Source organism: Vombatus ursinus, unplaced genomic scaffold, assembly GCF_900497805.2.
Source record: "Vombatus ursinus unplaced genomic scaffold, bare-nosed wombat genome assembly UNPS02000749.1, whole genome shotgun sequence".
Classification (NCBI taxonomy): Eukaryota; Metazoa; Chordata; class Mammalia; order Diprotodontia; family Vombatidae; genus Vombatus; species Vombatus ursinus.
The window spans coordinates 13,095,194-13,112,696 of NW_020940527.1; the positions used below are offsets into that span (position 1 = coordinate 13,095,194).

General features: G+C 39.6%; 1 protein-coding gene and 1 long non-coding RNA gene across 3 annotated transcripts in view; one reads left to right on the top strand and one right to left on the bottom strand.

The window, feature by feature from the left end:
• The window catches only part of LOC114042287, a 43,994-nt gene that overhangs the window by 14,864 nt on the left and 11,627 nt on the right, over positions 1–17,503 (bottom strand). The window contains exon 1 of one of the 2 annotated variants that reach the window (XR_003568975.1): positions 2,479–2,723. The exons of the other annotated variant lie outside the window; for it this stretch is intronic. This is a non-coding gene — a long non-coding RNA (uncharacterized LOC114042287). Of the gene's footprint in view, positions 1–2,478; positions 2,724–17,503 lie in introns of those variants that run through there. 2 annotated transcript variants of the gene reach the window in all.
• LOC114042266 (pulmonary surfactant-associated protein D-like) lies at positions 1,272–16,626 on the top strand. The gene is made up of 8 exons (XM_027860933.1): positions 1,272–1,386; positions 4,779–4,993; positions 6,186–6,302; positions 7,281–7,397; positions 8,628–8,744; positions 8,974–9,090; positions 13,951–14,034; positions 16,081–16,626. Exons 2-8 carry the CDS (start codon positions 4,795–4,797, stop codon positions 16,455–16,457), a joined length of 1,128 nt encoding a protein of 375 aa, XP_027716734.1. The 5' UTR covers positions 1,272–1,386; positions 4,779–4,794; the 3' UTR covers positions 16,458–16,626.

Genomic DNA, 17,503 nt, shown 5'->3' on the forward strand with positions numbered 1-17,503 from the left:
CTTCAGTCCATAGTGTAACAGTAGACAAAACAAACCAATGCAATCTTAAGTTGCATCAAGAGGCAGCATGGTTCCCAGAACCATGGGTAAAAATCCCTGATCATGCCACATCAGGTGTATTAAAATCGGTTCTAGAGCCAATATTTAAAGATGGATATTTCCAAGCCTAAGCATATCCAGAGGAGGTGACAATGAGGCAGATACAACTGAAATGACCACACAACAACAGAAAATTTCATGAGGGCAAAGATAGTGTGTTATATTCCAATGGATCTGTGATTTTGTCAATGCATATATACCCTTCAGAGATACAAATTGCAACCTACCAATGCCTGCCCATCCAGTATGATTCATGTCAATATTCTCCCATAAACCCTCCAAAAAGAGTCCAATCAACATGATGGGAGCTTTCCTCTAGATCACATGGATACCAATGGAGTGCATGGCAATCTATCAGTTATGACTCAATGTTGCTCCATGTCTGCCCCATAATTTTTCTAGTTCAGACATTTTCTTTATGACAACCTTTACTCTGCTTCTCCCACTTAATTCTTCATTTGTAAAGTGTTGCAGGCAACACACTCCCACCCTGTACCTCTCTGCCGCCCTTAGAATGCCCAAAATTTTAATTCTTTGGAGATTATAGCATTTATTCCTTGACTTGCAGCCAAACAATTAAGACTTCCTCTTCAAAAACTTTTTACGTCTCCAGTGTCCAAACAGTGTTCTACATACAGTAAGTACTTAGAAACATTCATCCAATTGGAATGAATTGAAATGAAGCTTTTCTCAGATTGTGAAATGTATCTGAGATAAGCTTTCCTTCTTCTAAGATTACATAATTATATCACCTTCTCACTTCCTTAAGTCACCCTTGGTTGAGTAACCTGAATGAGGGGAGTGGTGTGAGAGGACTCTTAAGTCTAATGAAAGTCATTCTTGCATGTAATATTGAGTTGGGGCAGTCCTGATGATCTGTGGGTTAGAAGGCTTTTTGGAAGAGCCAGGGGAGCAGGGTTGCTGTTCTCTTTGCCATACTTGCTTCCTCAAAAATCTTTTATGAGCCTGCTATGTAATGACTTCCCTTAAAACCTTGCTTACTCAAGTTTCCTAAGACACACTTACTATGTTGAAAATGAACTTGTTCATAAAAAAAGTAAACCTTGACACTTCCGTGAGGTAAGTTACCAGAAAGGTTGAGCAATGAAAGCTAAGGTCAAGGGATAAGATATAAATGAGAACACAGCCTCTCTTAAAACCTGTTTTGTGAGCCTTCCTGGGAAACTGGAGGAGTTTAATATCCCTGTGTCCCATTCCCCACTCTTTGCTTCAGCTCTCTGTCCATCACCCTACGATCCCCTTGCTTGGTCCAGAAGGCACAAGCGAGTGAGTACTACCTGCTGCCTCCCATCTTCATGGCTTAGGGATCACTAATTTAGTTGCAGAATTTGCCTTCTAGGGTGGGTGGAATTCAATTTGAGACCTGAAGGAACCTGAGGCAGCAAAGTGGATAGCATGCTGTAGTTGGAGTCTGGGAGACCTGAGTTCAAATTCTTTCTCAGAGGTTTGCTAGCTATGTGACCCTGGGCAGGTCTCTTACCTTTTTTCAGTCTCATTTTCCCTCATCTGTAAAATGGGGATAATAATAGCACCTAACTTTTAGGGTTGCTGTGAGGAGAAAATAAGATATTTGTAAAGTGTTTCATAAACTTTAGGATGATATGTAAATATTAGATATTATTATTATTACTAGGTATTCTTGAAACATACCCATGTTATACTTATACTCAGATGTCTATGCTATGGTCCACCAGCCAAAAGACCAGAAAGAAACTTTTATCCTGGATATTGTATCTGCTCTCAGCCCCTTTTCTGTCTCAGCTTCCTGATGTTTTTCAAATTCTTCTAGGGAACAAAGACCATGTCATGGGGATACCCTTCCCCAGTTGACCTTCCATAGAGAAAACAGATAAGTCAACCCATAGAATCAAGCTAAACCTGTGTTAATTAAAAACGTGTCCTCAAGCCAGTAGATATCAGACCAGAAAGCCCTGAGAATTGGAAACAACTGAGACACAGAACATTGGCCCTAGAGTAATGAATGTCAGAAAGGAAACTATAGCTACAGGCAAAAAAAAAAATCTCTATTTTAACATTAGATTCAGTGTTGAATGTCAAACCTCAAAGACCGAGTAAAAAAAGATGAGAAGTAATAGGACCCCAGGGTTTTAGAGGCCAGCTGGTCTAACCCCATGGTAGAGTGCTGAATTCAGAGACCAGAAAGATCTGTGTTCAAATCCAATCTCCATCACTTATGAGCTATGTAACTGTGAGTCAATCACTTAATTTTCCTGGGCCTCAGTTTCCTTACATACTTCAATGAATTGTTTGAGGAACAAATAAGATAATGTATCTATGAGATCTCATCAATGTCTATGGTCCCTCCAGAGATGCAGATCACAACCCAGCCATGCCTACCTGTCGTTTGTGCATTTCTTTAAGTTTTCAGAAGATTAGTGGAGGAGGTCCACCCGATATGTTGAGTTTCTTGCCAAGTTCTCTTGTTAGGGTCTTTCTTCTTCAAGGACATTGTTTATACTCTTTTTCCTAGATTATCCCTTTACCCTTTAGCCTGTAGATTTCCACCAGGCAGGCCTCCATTGCCTCTTTGGGTGCTCTTCAACTTCAATTATTCAGAGGGTATAGTGTTCCATGACTCACAATTACACAAGATACTGAAAGAATATTGATGTTTAAAAAAAGGTGTCTTGTTTCAGGAAGAAGTTTATCATTATTAAAAAAAATTGCCTACTTCTCAAAGTAATCCATCCCATTCTCCTCTTTCTGTTCAGTTCTGAACCCATCTCATGGTTTCTTTCCAGTGTGTATTCAAGATATATGGTTAGCTACATAGTGGGTAAACAGACAGATACACACACACACACACATAAATATATACAAATGCACACACATACATCATGTCCAAGATATGTGGATATATTTATAGATTATATAGCTATATCTGGATTACCTTTAGGAAATTGCAAAGATTTTTCTGAAATTCTTTATTCTACTCTATGATCTTCCATATTGACATATATGTATATATATGTTTACATATATGCCATATATCTATAATCTTTCATATGTGTGTATATGTATGTGTGTGTGTATGATTCTACACACATATGGAAGCAGATAAAGTGTTAGACTTGAAATCAGGGAGACCTGGGTTACATTCTCATGCAGATATTTGCTAGTTCTATAACTCAGGGAAAGTCACTAATCTCTCTAGGCCTCAGTTTCCTCTAAATAAGGGTAGTGGGGCGGTTGATTCAGTGATGTCTAAGGTCCTTTCAAACTCTAAATTTATGATCCAATGTAATCTAATAATCACCCACAAGATTGAACACTCCCACATTATCAGCCTCTACATGTGTGTTCCCTATAGTAGAGTAAGAAATCGAAGGACATCATATTCAAGTAGGGCAGCATGTCATAATAAGGAGAACTCTAGACTGGGAACAAGGAAATGTGGTTTTTAATTCTAGCTTTGCTATACATCACTGAGTGACTTTAAGGTAAGTCACTTAATTGTACTATCAGTTCCCACATTAGAAAATAATAATGTAAGGTGGAGATGGAGAGGTCCTCCATCTGTTCCTGTTTGTGGTCAACATTATTCTATTTGTATAAAGGCCTAGAAACTGCAAAACCTCATAAATGAGATCCACAATCATTCAGCCTAATTACCTACACAGGAAAGACGTAAGGAGATGAAGAATATGTATTGTTTAGACTGTGATATGAAGTTGGATAGACAACTTGTGTATGATTATAATCTACATAGACAGATAGAAGATAGATAGATAAGATAGATAGATAGATAGATAGATAGATAGATAGATAGATAGATAGATAGATAGATAGATAGATAGACAGGAAAGACAGATAGATAAGATAGATACAGACAGACAGATAAGAAAGACAGACAGACAGATACATACATACATAAATGGATATATAGATATGGAGGTAGATAAGTAGATAGATGGATGGATGGATAGATGTTTAGATAAACAAAAAGATATATAGATAGATAGATAGACAAATGGACAGACAGGAAAGACAAACAAATAGATAAGATAGACAGATACAGACAGAGAAGATAGACAGAAAGACAGATAGATAGACAGACAGACAGATAGATAGATGGATAGATAGATAGATAGATAGATAGATAGATAGATGATAGATAGACAGAGCTCCAAAAGCAGTCTACCCCATAAGAGGAATGGAGGCCAAGGACTCAACAAGAGAAGGAAAAATATGACCTATCAGAATCAAGGGATCCAGGGGCAGCGTCCAGGTTATTGGTGGGGATGTGATTCTAGAGTAGAGGTGTCATGGCTGAAGCAGGCTGGGAAGAATGTGTCATAATCCAGTTTCATTTTTTTTCTCTCTACTATAGAAGGCTTAACATTGAGACAGATATCAAGGAAAGCAAATGTGGGTGGACACATTCTCAACACGTTAAGATGCATGACACATAAAGAGTGGTTTGAGTGAAGTGAGAAACATAGCACTTTGCTAAAAATGTTAATATGTACAAATTCCTCCTGTAGGACCTTGCTGCTCAGATGTTCCAAATGAGTGACCATCATCCTTAATAAAAAGGGAGAATAGAATCTCTGGCTATAAGCTGCCACTGTGATTGAGTCTTCTCTCTATCCTGCAACAGACAATGAGTTGAGTTAACCCTCTCACTCCCTGTGTAGCTCAGAGGCAGGGGCCATGTTGATGCTTTGCCTCTCTGCATTGGTCCTCTTTATGCACATCCTGGATGCCCATGCTGCAGGAATGACATCCTTTTCCAAGACAGCAGTCCCAGAAGCCTGTGCCCTCATCATGTGTGGCCCTGTGGAAAATGGATTGCCTGGAAGAGATGGGAGAGATGGGAGAGAAGGCCCCAGAGGAGAAAAGGGAGATCCAGGTAGAGAAGTATCTTTGGGTTTAACTCTATAGACACGTACATTCTGCTGTGAGGGTTTCTCTCTCCCTTGCTGTGTTGAATGTCTTGATTTGTGGGGGGGGGGGTCCTTTTATTTATTTGTTTACTTATTTATTTTCATAATTTTTTTAAAAAAAATTTATACTAAGATGCAAAATTAGGAAAGAAAAAAATTCCACGTGCATTGGTTGGGTTTTGAAATTAAACAAATATGAATTCCACAGTTAATGAAAGAGCCCTTCAATTTCCCACTGCTCTTGGTGAAGTGTTGATTTTTCCATAGTCAATCAGTTCCCTTGACTTCAACCCTGCTTGAGAAATTGTTTCCCTAGTAGAATGAAAGTTTTTTGCTCATCCACAGATTGAAATGGCTTGAAGTTTCCATCCAAAGCTTTCAGTGATGGTAAAAGACGTAAGCTTGAAAGAACCAGAAAATTAGGGCTGGGCTTTAAACAAAAAGGGAACTGGTCAAAGTATTCTTAAAAGTGCTTTAACAAAATTTCATATCTGTAGACTTCTTTGCCTCTTTATTAAAAAAAAATAACAGAAATCTATTTTCTCTTCTTCCCATCCCCCTCCCTATTGGAAAAAAAAGAAAAAAAACAAATTTCTTATGATAAATTTACACAGTCAAGCAAAATAAATTCTTTCAGTGGTTGGTATAAAAACTCTGCATCTCATTTGGGCTAGATGACATATCACAGCTACATTATCATCTACATTATTTTAAAATCCTAAAGTTATACCTGGAAGGACCTTAGAGCTCCTCTAGTCTTAATCCAGTGCTTTAGAGATTCACAAACTGAGGGTCCTTGGCCCAAGGTCACACAGTCATTAATTAGCAGAAAAGGGATTTGAAGGCTGATTCCCAAATCCTGCACTTTCCTCTATGCTCCAAGTATATTTGCTCATGTCCACAAAGGTTCCATAAGTTCCTGGAGAGTTGGGGCCACATGTGAATATCTACAATTATCGCAGTGCTCTGCATATAATAGATGATCAATAAAAACATCTTGGATAATAACCTTTTGGCAGCTGTTTCAATTTGCTTTAGGAAAAAGGGAAGCAAAAGGTCACCTAGAATCATGGATTCTTAGCCAACATATCCCACAAATGAACTTCTATTGCCTTTATGCTGACTCTGATTAAAAGTCTATTTCATTTCTTGGAACAGGATTATTAGGACCTAGAGGTCTAGCAGGGTTAACTGGAGAAATTGGTCCCATTGGACCCAAAGGGGAAAATGGATCCATGGGGGATCCAGGCCCAAAGGGAGACACTGGAGAAAAAGGTAGGTGCCAGGATGGAAGGAAGCTTTGGTGTGGTGGGGAAAATGCTGTATTTTTCAGTGAAAAGAAGACCGAGCACTATGTCCTGCTTCTATTACTAATTAATGAGAATGAACATATCTCTTCACCCTTCCAGTGCTGGTTCTCAATTTCCTAACCTTAAATGGAGAAAGGCAGACTTGATGATTGCTAAGGTCCCTCTACAATCCCATGATTCTTTAACATTGATAATATCACCTTTCTGAGCCTCAGATTCATTATGTGTCAAATAGGGATAATAATATTTTTACTATTTATCTAACAAGGTTATTGTGAGGATTAAAGTAGATAATAGAAGTTAAGACCTAAATAAATGTGTTTGGAATCTGAAGTTTATATAAATTTTGTTTATATTAGTTATATTATACCATATCACATCATGTTACATAGAATTTTACAAATAAACATAAATGCATATACATTTACAGACATATAGATATGTTTTTATGTTTGTATACACGTAAATACACACACATAGTTATATATATGAGGCAGCGTGGTATAGTATTTAATGAAAAGGCCTCAGAGTCAGGAAACCTGAGTTAAAGTCTTTCCTCTGACCAGTACTGACTTTGTGACCCTAGGCAAGTCACTTAACCCTGTTTACCTCATCTATTAAATGAGCTGGAGAAGGAAATGGCAAACCACTCCAGTATCTTTGGCAAAAAAAAAAAAACAAACCAAAAAACAAAACAAAACAAAAAAAAAGAACCCAAATGCGGACACGAAAAGTTGGACATGACTGAAAAATTGACTGAGCAATAAAAAACTCACTGTGTAATACTACTGACTTCTCCCACATTGCTCCTTCTATGTTACCCACACTATTTCTCACCTTCAAATGGGCACAAAACAGTGCCTTGACTACAATTCATCTTTTCTGTGCTTGTCTTGTCTTGTCTAGCACTGGCCACAATTTATCTTATCTGTTCTTCCCTAAGGACTCCCTGGAGCTCCAGGTGTGCCTGGTCCTCCTGGAAAAATTGGTCTCACTGGAAAACAAGGGAATGCAGGTCCCCAAGGTGAACAGGGACCCAAGGGAGAAGCTGGAGACAAAGGTAGGTACTGGGGCTGGGCTAAAGAAGTATTGACACTTAGTCCATGGCTATCCCCTGATGTAACAGTGACTAGAAGTCATCTGAAGTATTTGGCAGTGGATAGAGATCAGAACTGGAAATCAGACTGAACTCTGCTACTAACCAGTGCTCTGATTTTGGGTATGTCATTTCATCTTTGCCCCTATAAGCCTCAGTTTTTTCAGCTGTAAAAGAGAGGCACTAGATCAAAAGGCTTTTTAAATCCTTCTCCCAATCTCCTGTCAAGAAAGCTAATAGGTGAGCATCCTTTCTTTCTGCAGTGGTTCAGCCCCAAAGGGAAAATAGTTACTATCATCCTTGTTAATACCCACCCATGACCTGAGTGGCATAACTGTCACTCCTAAGTCTTTTCTTCATTCATTCCTACAACATTTACAGCTGTTGCATGTCCACACTTCTGCTGCACGCTACAAGGGAATCCCCCAGCCATTCATCATGGTACAGTAGAAAGAGCGCTGGTTTTGTAATCCAGATCCTAACTCTTATATTTACTATTTGGGTGATACTGAGCAAGACACTTAACCTCTCTGTGAGCCTCAGTGCCCTGATCTAGAAAATGAGGACGATGAACTGGATGAGCTCTCATGACCCTTCCAGCTCTATGTCTGTAATCCTGTGATCATATTTCAGGATAAAGAAGAAATATCAGATACTGTCCCTGCCCTTAAGGAAGAAGAATATATACAAGAAAGAAGTTGAGGTTGTATTAGAACAGAGTATGAACTGGAGTCAAGTGCTAAGAGAATGGGAAGGATTACATGGACAGAACAATTAACAATAAAATATTTCTGGGAGAATCATAGGTTTAAAGGTGGAAGGGCTTTCAGAGGCCACCTGGTCCATCCAGCTCTCTCATTTTACAGATGGGGAAATTGAAACCCCAAAAGAAAAGGGGATTCACCCAGATTCACACAACAAACAAGTGGAAGTACTAGAATTCAAATGCAGGACATTTGGTCCTGGGTCCAAATACAGAGTTCTTTCTACTATACAACTGCTGCCTTTTCTAAGCAGTTCTCCTGCCAAATCTGAAAGGTAATGATAATCATGGCTTAATGGTGAGATCAAGTCATTGTTTAGCCTTTCCCCATTCCATATGTTGTACATTGCCACCAGCTGAAAAGGAGAAAGTGAAAAAGCAATGACCAAAATATCCCTAAGTGATGAGTAGCTGTTTTGTTCTATCCTCAGGAGCCACAGGAAGACAAGGGACACAAGGTCCCACAGGCCCAATAGGTCCACCAGGTCCTAAAGGGGAGAAAGGAGTATCAGGTGAAAGAGGACCTCCTGGAAATGCTGGTGCAGCTGGTGAGTGATGGGAAGCAGGACCTGGGAATCTCCAAAAGCCATTTGTCTTCTGGCACCCTAAAGGTTGAAGTCCTTTTTATGTAACATTTGAGTCAGGCCCACCCCTTACATTGAAACATCAAGGGAGGTTGAAAGCTCAGTACTTAGACAAGATGTGGAACATTTTTGCAGACAACCAAGTGTTGTAAATTGACTCATTCTTGATCTCTTTCTTGTCATTCAACATTAGGTCCAGTTGGAATCTCTGGTACTCCAGGTCCCTCAGGGCCAAAAGGCTCACTTGGAGCAAAAGGTGATAGAGGATTACCTGGGGAGAAAGGTGCCAAAGGAGAAAGTGGTCTCACAGGTAAGCCAGCCAAGCACATGATGGAGAGGTAACTTTCTCCAGTTCTGTGGTCGTCCTATTTTCTTAAATTTTAGAGAACAGATAAAGATCAGGAGGCATTGAAGTCAAGCCATCAAGATGGAGTCTGAATTGATAAACTTGGCAACTGATTGAATATGTGGGGAGAGGACAGTGAAGAATTGAGAATTTCTTAAAGTTTGGAAATCTTGGAGACAGGAAGAAAGGCAATGCCTCTTCTGGGGAATCCAGCTGTTCTTCAGACTGTGTGCAGTTCATTCGGGCAAACGCTTTTACAGAAAATATACCTTCTCGTTCATACCTTCTTTCATGATTCTCTGAAGAATATTGAAGAAGGTTTCTTTGTGGTTGCTTCTATCATGAAATTTCAACATATACAATGTTAGAGGAGAGACTCTAAGGTGTGATTTTGCCTTATTGAATCACACATCTTCTTAAAAATCAATGCACACTCAAGTATCTACTATTCTCTGTATGTCACAGTAAACCATATAGCTATGGAAATGTAGTCTAATTGAATGTTGTCTGTGAAAATCTACCTGTTCCCTTCTCACGTTTTCATCAAGGATACCTTCAGTGTGTGCATTTGTATAGACCATTCTAGTATACAATCTTAGTCCACAGCTCTTAATATTTTCTGTTCCTTTGGTATCTTTCCCTCTTTACTATGTCTTGAATATCATCTACTTGGTACCTTGTTACCTTTATCACAGATGTCTTCTAGGCATTTATGACAAGTTTTAGTTGTTCTTTTCAAAGTTCATCTTTACAAATGTCATTGGCATGTTCTCACATTGCACAGTGGTTAGGGAGATATTAGAGTCCAAATGTGTTGGTTCCATCAATCAAGCAATGAGCATTTATTAAGAACCTACTTTGTGCCAAGCACTGTGCTAGGTGCTAGAGATAATAGATGCAAAAAAAATGAAACAGTCCCTACTCTCATGTCATTAATGATGAGGATAGATCACTCTTTATTGTTATGGAATTAAATATGAGCTCTTGATCATGGCGATTGAGCCCACTGTGGTTCAATCTATTTTCCTGGTAGTCAATCAACAAGCATTTATTAAGAGCCTACATTATGTCAGGCTCTATGTTAGGCACTGGGAATAAAAATGTTAAAAATAAAATAATCTCTACTTTCTTATCATTAATGATAAGAATAGATCACTACAGAAATGCTGACAGATGTTTCATTCTATTCTACTTCTCACCTTCTCTCATTCCATATTTCCAGTTAATTCTGTGATCAACTCAATTTGACTGTCATAACATTTCATACATCTCTCCCCCTTCTTTGTATTCACAGGACCACCACACTGGTTCAGGCTTTCCTTACCACTCACATGAATTACTGTAATATCTTTCTAAATGCTCTCTCTGCCTCAGGTGTCTTCTCCCCTTGATTCATCCTACACAAAGCTACCAAGGTAATTTTCCTAAAGTACAGATCTGACCATGTTTCTCCATTAGAATTTAAATTGCTCTCCCGCTCCACTAGAATGTAAGCTTTTGGAGGGCAGAGATTGTTTTCTTTTTTAAAACTTTTTTTGTATTCCCCAAAACAGAGCAGAATGCCTAGTACATAGTAGGTACTTAGTAAATGCTTGTGATTCATCAATGACTCATTTTTATCTTGAGGATCAAATATAAACTCCTATGATTGACATGTAAAGCTCTGCAAAGTCTAAGTACAATCCACATTTTCAGCTTTACTATTTATTCCTCCTCTTCACATAGTCTATGGACCAGCCAAAATAGCTCCAATGCTATTGCTAAGACATGACAAGATGTCTCCAGTCTCTGATTTTGTACAGGCTTCCCCTATGCCCTTTCTTCTTCCCTTCATATCTCCCCAAGTTGATAGTACCCATCCAATCAAATTACCTAGATTCTATTTTGTATATATTGTGTATGTACATAGAATAGAATAGTAATAGAATGTGAGCTCCTTGAGGGCATTCACTCTTTCATTTCTATCTTTGTATCTCCAGTACCTAGCTCAGTAGTTAGCACATAGTATGAATACACATTTAATAAGCGCTTATTGGTTGATTGTTTGAAATATATTTATTATACTCTTTTTAGCCTTATCTATAAATGTTCTCAAAATGGAGATCTATCCATATCATTCCCCTGAACAAAACAAAACAGAAATTTTAGTCTGTTGCCTCTACTAGAAACTTCAACTTGGTGCTTAAAACTCTATACTGTCTGGGTCCAGCCTGCTCTTTGCCTACTAACCCCTAAGCACCTAGTACATATAAGGCACTACCAGACATATGCTATCTTACTCTCCTTCATGCATTTCACATTCCAGCCAAATTGGTCTATTAGCAATTCCTTGTAGAAATAATTCCATCTCTTGCTTACATGGCCTCCTACAGCTGATGTCCATGCCTTGAGGATACTCCACATTCAATCCTCATTCAAGGAGAAGCTTAGGATCCATGACCTAAAGGATCTCTGATTCCCCTTATTGTTAGTGCTTTAATTCCTCCCCAAATTATCTTCTATTTATAATTTTTTCAAATGCAAGAACTGTTTTCTTTTTGTCTTTGGGTCCTGAGAGCCTGGCACATAAATAGGAACTTTATAATTGCTTGTTGAATGGAAAAGCTTATTGAATCTAGCTCAGCTGTGCTTTATGGCAAACTTTCCTTGGACTCATTTTCCCTTCCACTGCTCTTTCTTGTTCTTTGAAGTGATACAGCTTGTAATTTGCCATCATCCTCCTCTCTGATGCTTTTATAAATGAGCATGTATTCTCAATAGATGTTGCCTTTGACTACCACTTTTTTCCTTCTTGTCAATTAAATTTGCTACCTGAGACAAAAGCAAGGCTCTTTGGCCCCACTTTCCCCCCTCCTTGCCTTGGAAAATATATGGATTCAGAGTGCAATGATTCTTTTTAAAATAAGAGCAACCAGAAGAAATGTCTTTACTTTTATCCATTTCTCATTTTTCTCCAAAGACAAAACCTTCTTTGAATGAATGAGGCAGAATTCCTGAAATCACTCATCCTATTTCTCTCACCTTTATACTTTCTTCTAATGTGGTATTGATTTCCATCTTTGGTCTGCATGGGTAACCTGTCACTTCTCTGTACTGTCTTCATTCTCTGTATATTTTCAGGTATCCAAGAACCTTCTTATTCTCTTCTTGAAGAGAATATTAATAATAACCAGGCTCCTGAATATTTCTTGGTCTTTAATTGATCTTGTTTCTTGATCTTTAATCATATTTTCTGTCCCAGTTTTCATTGTTCCCTGACCTCAGACCTCCCCAACCAACTTGACCTTGAACTCACCAACTACTGAGGTAACTAGAGAATTATCAGCATAGAGATAATTGAACCCAAGGAAGCTGCTGCAATCACTAAGTGAAAAAGTAGAGAATGAGAAAAGCAGAGGGCACAAGAAAAAAACAAAACAAAACTTGTTTTGTTGTTTTTCAGTCATGTCCAATTCTTCATGACCCCTTTTGGGATTTCTCAACAAAGATACTGGAGTGGTTTGCCATTTCCTTCTCTAGCTCATTTTACAGATGAGCAAAGTGAAACAAACAGGGTTAAATGACTTGTCCAGGGTCACACAGCTAGTAAGTGTCTGAGGCTAGATTTGAACTCAGGAAGAAAAGTCCTCCTGACTCCAGGAACAGCAATCCATCCACTGAGCCACCTAGCTACCCCTACAGAGGCCCAAGTTTAGAAGGTGTGACCTGGATGAAAATCCAGCAAAGGAAACAGAGAAGAAACTGTAAGATAGATCAAAGGAGAACCAGTAGAGAGTAGCGTTACAAAAACCTAGAGAGAAAAGAGTATCAAAGAGAAGGGAGTGATCAACAATGTCAAAGACTACGTACAGAGAGGTTGAAAAGGATGATGACTGAGAAAGGCAATTGATTTGGAAATTAAGAAATCATTACTAACTTTTGAGAAAGCAGTTTTGGTTGAATGATGAGGTCATAAACCAGATTGTCAAGAGTTAAGAAGAAAGTGAGAGGAGTGGAAGTAAAGCCACCTGTTGTAGACAACCTTCTCAAGTATTTTAGTGATGAAAGTTAGGAGAGATTTGGGATGACAGTGGGGTGGACTGATTAAGAGAGGGTTTTTTGAGGATGGGCATGTTTTAGGCAGTAAGGAAGCAGTCTGTAGACACAGAGGTTGAAAGTGAGAGAGTAGAGATTAGAGAGGCAATCTACTGAAGATGGGATGGAACAGTGTCACTTGGGCAGTGAGAGGGCTTTGCCTTGACAAGAAGAAGGACCACCTCTTCATGTGAAAGAGGGATGAATAATGATGTGAATAGAGGTCTCATGAGAAAGTTTTCATACTGGTGAAATTTTGTCTTCTTAAGTGATGAATGGGAAATTAAACAGGTATCAAAGATATTTATTAGATATGACAATTTTTCAGTGGAAAAAAATGTTTCCCAGAGCTCCCTATCTCTGTTTTATCCCAAAATTATTACATCCCACTCTAGGCATCACTTATATATGATTCTTATATGAAAGGAGTTATTATACATGTTTTAATATAGTCCAAGAACAAAAGGGTTCCATGGCCAAATCACCTTGGGCAATACATATCCAGGCATCTTCTCAATTATTTCCACCTAGCCCTGTGGAGAAGTCAGTAAATTTTCATGTTTACAGGAAGTCTGATGCTACCACGTGGGAGATAGCTTGAAGTTCACCCTAGTCCAGGGCTTCTTAATCCTTTGGCCATACTGGAAAGTTGCACCACCCCCCTACTTACTGCAGTTGGTGCCCTGGGCCTCACCCAGTGTTCAACCTGTGCTGACCTGGGGCTCTTCCAAAACCTCTCTCCTCATGCAGAAACCAATGCTCTGAAGCAGCAAGTAGTGGCCTTACAGGAACAAATGAGAATCCTCCAAACAAGTTTTTCCAGGTACCAGAAAGGTAAGCGATTTGTGGCTGGGGCACTGTCTTTTCCCAATTTCTACTCCTTCCCTGGTTCTCTGCACACAGACTGTTTTTACTGGGCTTTCTAACTCTGGTTTCTTGCTATTCAAAGCTCATTCTCAGAGCCAGGGCTGATCTGCCTAGTGATGAGGACTTTTTGAAGCACTGTGCAGAAAATTTGTTGCAGGTAAAGAAGAAACTTTCTTAGAATCCTAGACTTAGAGCTGGAAAAGGCCTTGTTATTGTTCTATTGTTTTTCAGTCTTGTCTGACTCTTCATGACCCTATTTGGGGTTTTCTTGGCAAAGAAACTTGAGTGATTTGCCATTTCCTTCTCCGGCTCACTTTGCAGATAAGGAAACTGAGGTAAACAGAGTTAAGTGACTTGCCCAAGGTCACACAGCTAAAGAATCTGAGCCCTGATTTGAATTCAGGGCTTCCCAACTGGAAGATCAGTGTTCTGTTCACTGCATCACCTAGCTGCCCTAGGGCCCTTAGAGGTAACTTAAATCTAATTAAGTTAAATTCATTTAATCTAATCTGATTAATTCTAATTTAATGCCCATATTTTAAAGATGAGGAAACTGAGACCCCAACAGCATAAGTGATTGGCCCAAGGTCACTCAGGCAGTAAGTCAAAGACAAATGCATGTCCTCTGTCTCCATCTTCAGTATTCTTTTGTCTATGGTGCCACACTGCCTCAAGAGAACCAAGAATCCCTACCACTTAGGAATTCGTTTTTAAGTATTTAGGTTGGGAGCGATACTTTGTATCTTCTCTTGGTAACACAAATGTGACTTAAAGGAGAGGAAGGATTTCAAATGAGGTGAAATGAAACAGGGATAACAGGACTTTGTTTCAAGGTCTTCCTTCTGCAGCATGGAATTATGGTAATGCACTAGGATGTTGTTGCAAGCCTGAGGAGCAAGGCATCCGACCAGATACTTAAAAGGTGAGATTGTGAGCTACCCAGAGCAGATGAGAGCAGCTTGGTCTTGGCAGAAGGTACTGGAGGCTTGATTTAGCTTTACGGCCAAGAGTAAGAATCTGGGATATTCAATTCACCCTGATGAAGGTTTGCAGAGCTGAAGCTGGGCCTTAAAATCACAAAACTGGAGGCTGGAGAAATAATTTGACTTTTGGGCTAGGCTGGCTAGAAGCCAGAGTGACAACAATGTTTCCTTCTGCTATTACTTGGCCTTGGAGCCTTTAGAAAAGGCAGGGCAGCAAAGAGATACTAATTCCGACCATGAGTTTCCCCAGTTCAGGGCTCCCCTCCCCCATGTCCCAAGCTAAAGGAAAGGGAACATTAAGATTTTTTGATGCTTCTCAAAGTTCTCCAAGTATCCACTCAGTCTTTGCCCAATCCCCTTAACTGCATTGTCTTCACTGACTACTGCATTTTAAGGTCAATATTTGGGGAGAGCTGGTTAAGTGAAAGAAAATGAATGTTTAATGTCTAAGATAGAATCTAAATGACTACAAGTGATTAAAGTATAATGGAAAGATCGCCAAATTTAGATTCAGATTCCTAGTTCTGCCATTTATTAGCTTTGTGACCTTGGGCCAATCTCTTAACTTTTTTGGGCCTTAGTTTCCCCATTTGTGATGTGAAGAGGGCTTCCTAACCTAAGTCTAAGATATTATAACGTTCAGAAAAAACAAATCATTTATGAGCTGCTTAAATCAAGGATTAGGCACATCAAGCCAGAACGACTTCCTAGAGGAGCTGTCAGACCAGGTGTAGCCTCTGTGCTAATAGAGCCAGCGTATTCTTTAAATCATATGTGGTACTACGAGCCACGGTAAGTTATCTAAGACAGTATGTTCAGCAAAATGGGAAAGACACTGGCTTAGGAGTCAGAGGTTGTGAGCGCAAGTCCCAAATCTGACACTTATTTTCTGGGTTACCTTGGACAAATCATTTCTCCAAGAAAGCACGGAACCTCTCTGGTCTCTCGGTCTCCTGAATGCCACCCTAACCTCAGAACTAGCTAGCCCCTCTGTTCATCTGCCTCAAGCTCTCCTGTGCTTTCCTCCTAGCTGAACTGTTTCCAAGTGGTCAAGCAGTTGGGGAGAAGATTTTCAAGACAAATGGCCATGAAGGTAACTTTGAGAAAGCATTGCAATCATGCCAAAAAGCTGGTGGGCAAGTAGCCTCCCCCAGGAATGCAGCAGAGAATGCGGCTGTTCAGGAGATTGTCACGACATACAATAAAGCGGCCTTCCTTGGCATGACTGACACTAAGACAGAGGGAAAGTTCATCTATCTAACAGGAGAATCACTGAGCTATTCCAACTGGGGCCCAGGAGAGCCTAACAATGATCAAGGTAGAGAAGACTGCATTGAAATATTCACCAATGGCAAATGGAATGACAAAAGATGTGAGGAGTCACGTCTTATCATTTGTCAATTTTGAGCCACTGGTGGGGAAAGAGTTGTGCTTTGTCTGGTATGAGTTAGCAAGGGGATACAGTTGATTCAGGCTGTTGCAGACTAGAGGTGGCAAGGGCTGCCTGGGGATCATAGAGGATCATCAGATAGAGGGCCACTGTATTGCTCATGACTAATAAACAAAAATATCAACACCTTGGGCCAACTGTGGCTTTTTTTAGTTATGACTACAGTTAATTCCACTAGGGTCTGAGTTGGGAAAGGGGAGATGGTGTGAACTCCACCATAGCTGAGGCTCTAAATCTGCCTTCCTAAAAGCACAAGTGCTGAGTCCTGAGCCTTCAAACTCAACAGACCTTGATTAAATCCCATGTGAAGATGACTGTGCCGGGGACTGCTCTTTGAAAAATCACATGATCCTGACCTCCTTCAACTTATACTGTCACTTTTGTAGAGGGGTTATCCCTTAACTCACTCACTTCTTAAAGAGGCCTATTCACTGAATGGGCATTGCCTCACTCAAAGTGAGAACCTGAAAAGTCCTTAGCTTAAAAGGGCCTAGGTCTCCCACTGCATTCTGGGCCACCTCCAGTCATCCTGATTGATATCTGGCCACTGGACCCAGATGGCTCTGTAGGAGAAAGTCTGGTGACCTTGCACAGCCCTCCCTCACTTAAATACAATTCATTTGGAAGTCATGGCATCATCTTCCTGATGTCATGATCCTCTTTGGACAAAACCATTGTCATTCCTGAGTTACATTTGTCTCTGAATGTGGATGTGAGCCACTTGAGGATAGGGTCTGTCTTGCTTTTCTATTTGCATCTCTAGGACTTCACACATTGTTTTACATATAGCAAACATTTAATAAATATTTTTCCATGTATTCATTCATTCAACAACACCTTACTACACTCAATAATAGCTTACTGAACATCTTTTGCTGCAAGAATGAAAAAGCTTCTATTAAATGCTTACTATGTGCCAAGCACTTTGCAAAGTACTGGGGACACAAATAGAAAATAGAAACTCTTGCTACTCTCAATGAGTTCACATTCTACATGAGGAAGA